Source organism: Arachis hypogaea, chromosome 9 (genome assembly GCF_003086295.3).
Source record: "Arachis hypogaea cultivar Tifrunner chromosome 9, arahy.Tifrunner.gnm2.J5K5, whole genome shotgun sequence".
Lineage (NCBI taxonomy): Eukaryota > Viridiplantae > Streptophyta > Magnoliopsida > Fabales > Fabaceae > Arachis > Arachis hypogaea.
In genome coordinates, this window is record NC_092044.1 from 22802737 (window position 1) to 22808736 (window position 6000).

Below are 6000 nucleotides of genomic sequence, written 5' to 3' on the forward strand. Positions count from 1 at the left end.
AGATCGTGCAAATTGCAAAGAAATTTGTGCAGAATCCAGAATTGAAGGCAACCTTTTGGAGTTTGGACGAAGAAAAGGCAGCATTCGCACGAGATATAATGGAAAACTTTTAGCTATTGTTGGGTGTCGTTGGTGGTCTTAGTTGTTAGCATATTATGGTCTCTTTTGCTAAAACTTATTAGACTTTTTCAGTCTTATGTTGTGCAATCCTACCAAAAGACTTATTGAATTCTGCATTATGTATATTAGGTTTCTGCACTTAAGTTATTTATCAGGTGAGTGTGTGCAACTTTGCACTTAAATTTGTGCAAAACTGCAAAATTCTATTGAATTCTGCATTATCTATGTTAATCTTCTGCACTTAATCTATTTATCAGGTGAATATTAATTGTATTGTGTAATATTGTCTCAAAAATTTATGCACTTCCACAGATTTGGAATGAAAAATTGCTTACAACTTGTGTTTTCTTAATCCTGTGTTGATGTTTATAACCTGAATTCTTAATTTCTGCACTGACATATTTGTGCAAATCATTCAAGATATAACTCCAAACACTGTTGGTAAAAAAAAGGAACAAAGCAAACCAAAGTAAACATCAAAGAAACAACTTTTCATTGAATTTTCAATTCATATAATTTCATTACAAAAGAAGGACCCAGCAATCGTATATTTGCTAAAGCTAAACACAAATTACTCTTATGCTATTGTTTGTCATGATCCATTGTAAAAATACAAAGCCAAATATGACAAAAGAAAAATACAACTTTCAAAGTCTATTAATATCCCAACAGCCATCATAAGATACTAGCGCTTTGTCTTCTCCTCTTGTAGCTTTATTCCTTGAGATTTTCTTTCTTTGTATGCTCCTTATGCATTCAAAAAGTCTATTTCCTTGAAGTGACCTATGCAGAGAGAAAGATAGTCATAACACGATAATGATGATGAAAATAATCCCCTTAGTTTCGGGATTAATCATTAAGACACAGAAAATACAAATCAATTGATCATATCTATGCTAATAACTACAATAATTCCTTAGCCAGAATACTCACAATGTAGCCACTTGAAGAAATCCAATATTATAGGGAATCTCTCCAGAAATCTGATTATATGAGATGTCCCTGAAAATTCAATGATAACATATAGTAACACTGCAAAACTAGAGAAAAGAAATACAGACATTGAAAGCACCAGAAAATTTACATACAATATTTCAAAACTTGTACAGTTCCCAATGCTGTCAGGTATAGTTCCAGTCAAGTTATTGCCTCTTACATCACTGGGAAGTCAAGGAGAATAATAAAGGATAAGAAAGGTCAAAACTTAAAAACCAAAGGAAGAACATAGGATACAACAAAGAGAAGCCTAAGGTGTATGCAAAGGGGTACTTACAAATACCACAGACCAGTTAATTGACAGATATCATGGGACAAAGTTCCAGTCAACATGTTCCCTCGCAATCCACTTTACCATTGCATAATCAAAATTAACCGTTTGGAGATTAGTGCAAACACCAGGAAACATCCATCCATAAATGAAAATTATACAAAGAAAGGAGAATACACACAGGTACTGCAAGACTTCATTCCAATAGAGTAGTCTAGGTATCTCTCCAATGAGCTTGTTTTGTGCAAGATCGCTGCAAATGAGAGAATGCAATTATTAGAATGCATTCACGAATAAAAGGACTTGCAATGGAACATGAAATACAGAAAATCAGAAATATCCGAAGAAAGATTACCACCAAGATTAATGCACATTTGAATTTGATTGAAATACATGGCATAACCCCAAGCTCATAAAAATTTACATTTAAATAAACTTACAGGGTTTTCAGGTTTGGGATTTGGGATAAAGTTGTGGGAATGGGACCAGTCAACTGATTCCTCTTCAAATTCCTGCATTTGCCAACAAAACATAAAACTCTCCTATCCACATGAAACAAGACAAACTTAAAAATAATATACTGTTTTAAAACTTACAAAAACTCAAGCTGTTTCAGCTTTGATATGGACAAAGGTAAATCACCATATAGCTGATTGTCAGACAAATCCCTTCAATTTCATCACGTAAGTAATCGTATCAGGAGTTATAATATAGATAAAACAATTAACTGAATTAGAGAACAACAACATGCAAACAAGGCAAAGTACTAGAAAGCACGTACATATGAGTAAGATCAGCACAGTTCCCAATTTCATCTGGTATTTGACCGGATAATTTGTCCCCCTGCAGGTCTCTGTGATTGTAACATAGAATTCAGATTGAATAATTATGCAAAGGATATACTCAACCTGAATTTTCATATCAGTTGAAGGCTAAAATAACCAAACATATTAATTCAGTTTTAATTTATGCAGGCAAATATCTGAAAATATTAAAAGAAGTATAGAAAAACTATTAATAATTTTATCACTAATTAGTCTTTGAACACTATTAATAATTTTGTCACTAATTCACTTTCATGGGACCAAAAACTCATCATATGCTCTGTAGAAAATAACAATAAAACATTCATACCAATACAGAGAAAGAGAGTGGCACCTCTGGAGTATTTCGACGGTAACGAATAAAACCAGATATCAACACACGGCGCTTTCCATCGATGAGCAATACTCTGTGAGCAACGCCGGCTAAATGGACCTGCAAATAATGACCCAACAATTAAGAAGAAGAACAAGGAGAAGAAGGAGAAGACGAAGAAGAAGAAGAAAGAGAAGAAGAAGAAGAAGAAGGAGAAGAAGAGGAATCGCACAGAGATTCACCTCGAAGAAGAAGAACCACACAAAGATCCTCCCAGAAAAGATCCACCCATCGGCGAAGAAGGAGGAGGCTAGAAGAGAGATTTTTGGGGGTAGGGGTAAGGGGAGAGAAACCCTCGAAACAATTTGCAACTTCCTGAAGTAGTTTTTGTTTTTTTATTTTTTTTTATTTTTATTTTAAATTACAAGGACAAAATAGTCTTTTATTAATTATGTAGTGTCTTGTTCTTTAAAACAAACACAATATTAGACACTCTCCTAATGTCATGTCTATTTATATCCAAACACCATACACAAATACAAATATTTTATGTCTATGTCTCAAGTGTCTATGTCTTAATACATACACAAACCAAACGCAGCCTATAGGAACGAACTGCTCTGATACCATAATGTAACACCCTACCACACTAAGCTTTACGCTTAAGTCGTAAAACAGAGGTGGAGTGGCATTACGACCTCTAAAATAATATATACATATAATAACAGAAGAATTGTAATAGACTGGGAGCCTTGAAAAATAGGGAAAATAAAAAAATCGCGAAATAAAAGCGCAACGCTCAAGGAACGAGTTAACTTGCGTGCTAAGAAAACCATAACTGTTAAACATAAGATAACAGAAGTAGGAATAGAGTGCCAAGGATACAAAATAACAAGCTCCTAACTCAGCTTGCGAAGTCAAGACTGGCTGGAGAATATACACACATATATACATATATATACATATCCAAAACCCAAATGTACATAAATAAAATCCTGCCTCTCCATACACCTCTAGGAGGATCAAAAAGAATAAGTTATATGGAGAGAAAGCTAAGTACATATATATATATATATATATATATATATATATATATATATATATCATAGCATAACAAAATAACCCATTAACCACTCCACTTCAAGAGTCCAGACGCCTAACGAGATGCCTCTCGATCTGTATCTGAAAATCAACAACATAGTATGGAATGAGAACTAGAGGTTCTCAGTATGGTAAAGGTGTCACACACATAATATATAAGTTCCTGGGAATGCCCGAGGCAATCCTAGAACGTCGACACTCAGATTATAGAGATTAAAGTATTAAACAGAAGCCATAAAAGGTGGTTTTCTATGAGCATCTATACCTAACTTAACTTAATCTTAATTCTAAATCTCATACTGTCATTCCTCCATACCTCCAACTCCATCATGCATTTTCATAGACAAATAGACAGCTAAAGGCAAGCATAAGAAGGTTACAAATACTGCAGGTAACAAATATACAGTTAACATGGCAAGTACATGTAGACACACCCAATTAAAGCACAAGCAAGTAATTCAAGTAATATGCACATGATGCATGCCTGTCCTATGGCTGATGAGGCTCATCTGTCGGTTATCCAACCAACCCGACAAGTCTGAATTGCACTTAGACTGTCCCCCGACGTGCATCCCCAAGAGTCTATGCATAGCTTTATCTCAAATAATCAATATTGCTCAATGGGGGTAACATACCCAGGAATTTATATAGTGCCCGGTCACACTTACGTCGTAGGGTCAACAGAGTATCGAGTATTCAACCTGGTACACGTGGTGGCAAGCCACGGCACTTGATCCAGGAAATCTCGTATCTCAGATTATTCAAATTCATAAGCCATATAAATAATTCAATTATAATTTATCAACATCCACATCATTCTCAATCGCATCTCATTCATCATTATACATCAATTATGTTCAATCCTTATCCTTCATTGTCACATCTCCCATTCCGTCCATCAATAGTTCCTATTCAAAACATAGTTCATTCTTTTCTAAATGAACCAAACTTAAAACATGCTCATTTTCTTAGTAACTCTAAATCAAACCATATAACTTTTGAATCTAAATCTTTTTAAATAATCATATAAACAAAATCTCTAATTTTTATAAAATTTCGGCAGCAACTCCTCTAAAACTCGGACTTTGCCACCCTTTTTGGGTCCAAACCTGCTTTCTGTTCAATCCAACATACCCTTCCTTATAGTCATAACAATCACCACAATAAATCTACCTCAGATCAACAATTATACTCATACAAAATTCAAATCCAACAACCAAAATTCAACTAAGAATTATAATTCACAAATCTTAGGCTCATAACACAAAATACCTCATTATCACAACAACCTCCACAATAATTATACCTTAAAATCAATAATTCACTAAATCACCTATTAATCCTCAAGCACCAAACCAACCATATTCATCAACAGGATACTAAATATTAAATATACACATGCAATCCAACTTATCCTATGGTCATCTAGCCTAAGTTTTCACAGAACATTATATATTAAATACAAGAAACCTAAACCATACCTTAGCCGATTTTCACGTAACAACCAAAGTAAATTATTTAAAACCAAGGCAGCCCCTTCAAAATTCAACTAATCAGCTTCCTCCAAGTTTCAATATTCACAATTTCAAGCTCCAATTATTTATTCACAACCTAATACACATTCATAACACATATATATCCAATTTAATACTCAAAGCTCAAATTTAATGAAATTAAAATAGAATTATCATATCCTCACCTTACCCAAGCTTCACATAAGCAAGAGTGAACGTTTTCCTCAAGCTAATTGTATCCTAAAACATCAGAAAGCAAAGAAATTCAACATTCCTTTTCAAAACTCGAAAATTGGGGGAAATGAAGGCTGAGTATAAAATAACGAGTTACCTATAAAATTGTTCCAGTAGAAACGTAGAGCTCGATGCGATGAACGCGTGGCCGCAAACGGTACGACAATCGGAGCTCAGACGAAGGAGTTACGGCAAATTAAATTTACCGTAAAGGTTGGAAACGTTCTTCGTTTCTCTCTTCCCCCAAATGTGTTTCAGGGCTGCCTCTGATGAATGGGGAAAAAGAGAGGCTTGGGTTCATTAAATGCTGGGCCGGTTGGGCCCACGGGTCCGGTTTGGGCCCGGTTTAGCCGGTTCAGCCTGTTCGATCTAATTTTGGATCGATTTCTTTGAAATTTGTGTCAAAATTCTCGTTTCAATGAGTTCTATCCTAATTTGATATAATATTTGCGTTTCTAATCTTTCTTACTAAAAACTAATTTATTGACTAATTATTTACTAATTTAACCGGAGTTTACAACTTTTTATACTAATATAAAACATAAATTTATAAGAATCAAGTCGGTGATCAAATCGGTTAGACTATTATTTTATTGATACAACCGATAAATGACTGGTTAAATCGAT

The 6000-nt window shown here is 34.3% G+C and overlaps 1 protein-coding gene and 1 long non-coding RNA gene across 2 annotated transcripts; both read right to left on the reverse strand.

Annotated features, from left to right (window-relative positions):
• Nucleotides 1-590: 590 nt before the first annotated feature.
• On the reverse strand, nucleotides 591-2905 carry LOC112712941 (uncharacterized). The gene is made up of 9 exons (XM_025765786.3): nucleotides 2767-2905; nucleotides 2522-2644; nucleotides 2169-2240; nucleotides 1984-2055; nucleotides 1828-1899; nucleotides 1569-1640; nucleotides 1394-1465; nucleotides 1054-1280; nucleotides 591-903 (listed from the first exon to the last, which is right to left on the reverse strand). Coding segments are annotated over exons 3-9 (552 nt in total). The 5' UTR covers nucleotides 2171-2240; nucleotides 2522-2644; nucleotides 2767-2905; the 3' UTR covers nucleotides 591-868.
• Nucleotides 2906-3632: 727 nt separating this feature from the next.
• Nucleotides 3633-5625, reverse strand: LOC140174958 (uncharacterized). Its single transcript, XR_011865112.1, has 4 exons — nucleotides 5471-5625; nucleotides 5325-5379; nucleotides 5107-5236; nucleotides 3633-3706 (listed from the first exon to the last, which is right to left on the reverse strand). It is a non-coding gene; the product is annotated as an uncharacterized lncRNA (long non-coding RNA).
• Nucleotides 5626-6000: the final 375 nt, after the last annotated feature.

What these genes read in the sequence shown, in the direction of transcription:
- LOC112712941 (XM_025765786.3), bottom strand. An exon ending in TTAACTGGTCTGTGGTATTT is followed by an intron (nt 1,281 to 1,393) that starts GTAAGTACCCCT and finishes TTGACTTCCCAG; the next exon opens with TGATGTAAGAGGCAATAACT. An exon ending in TTTCTTCAAGTGGCTACATT is followed by an intron (nt 904 to 1,053) that starts GTGAGTATTCTG and finishes CTCTCTGCATAG; the next exon opens with GTCACTTCAAGGAAATAGAC.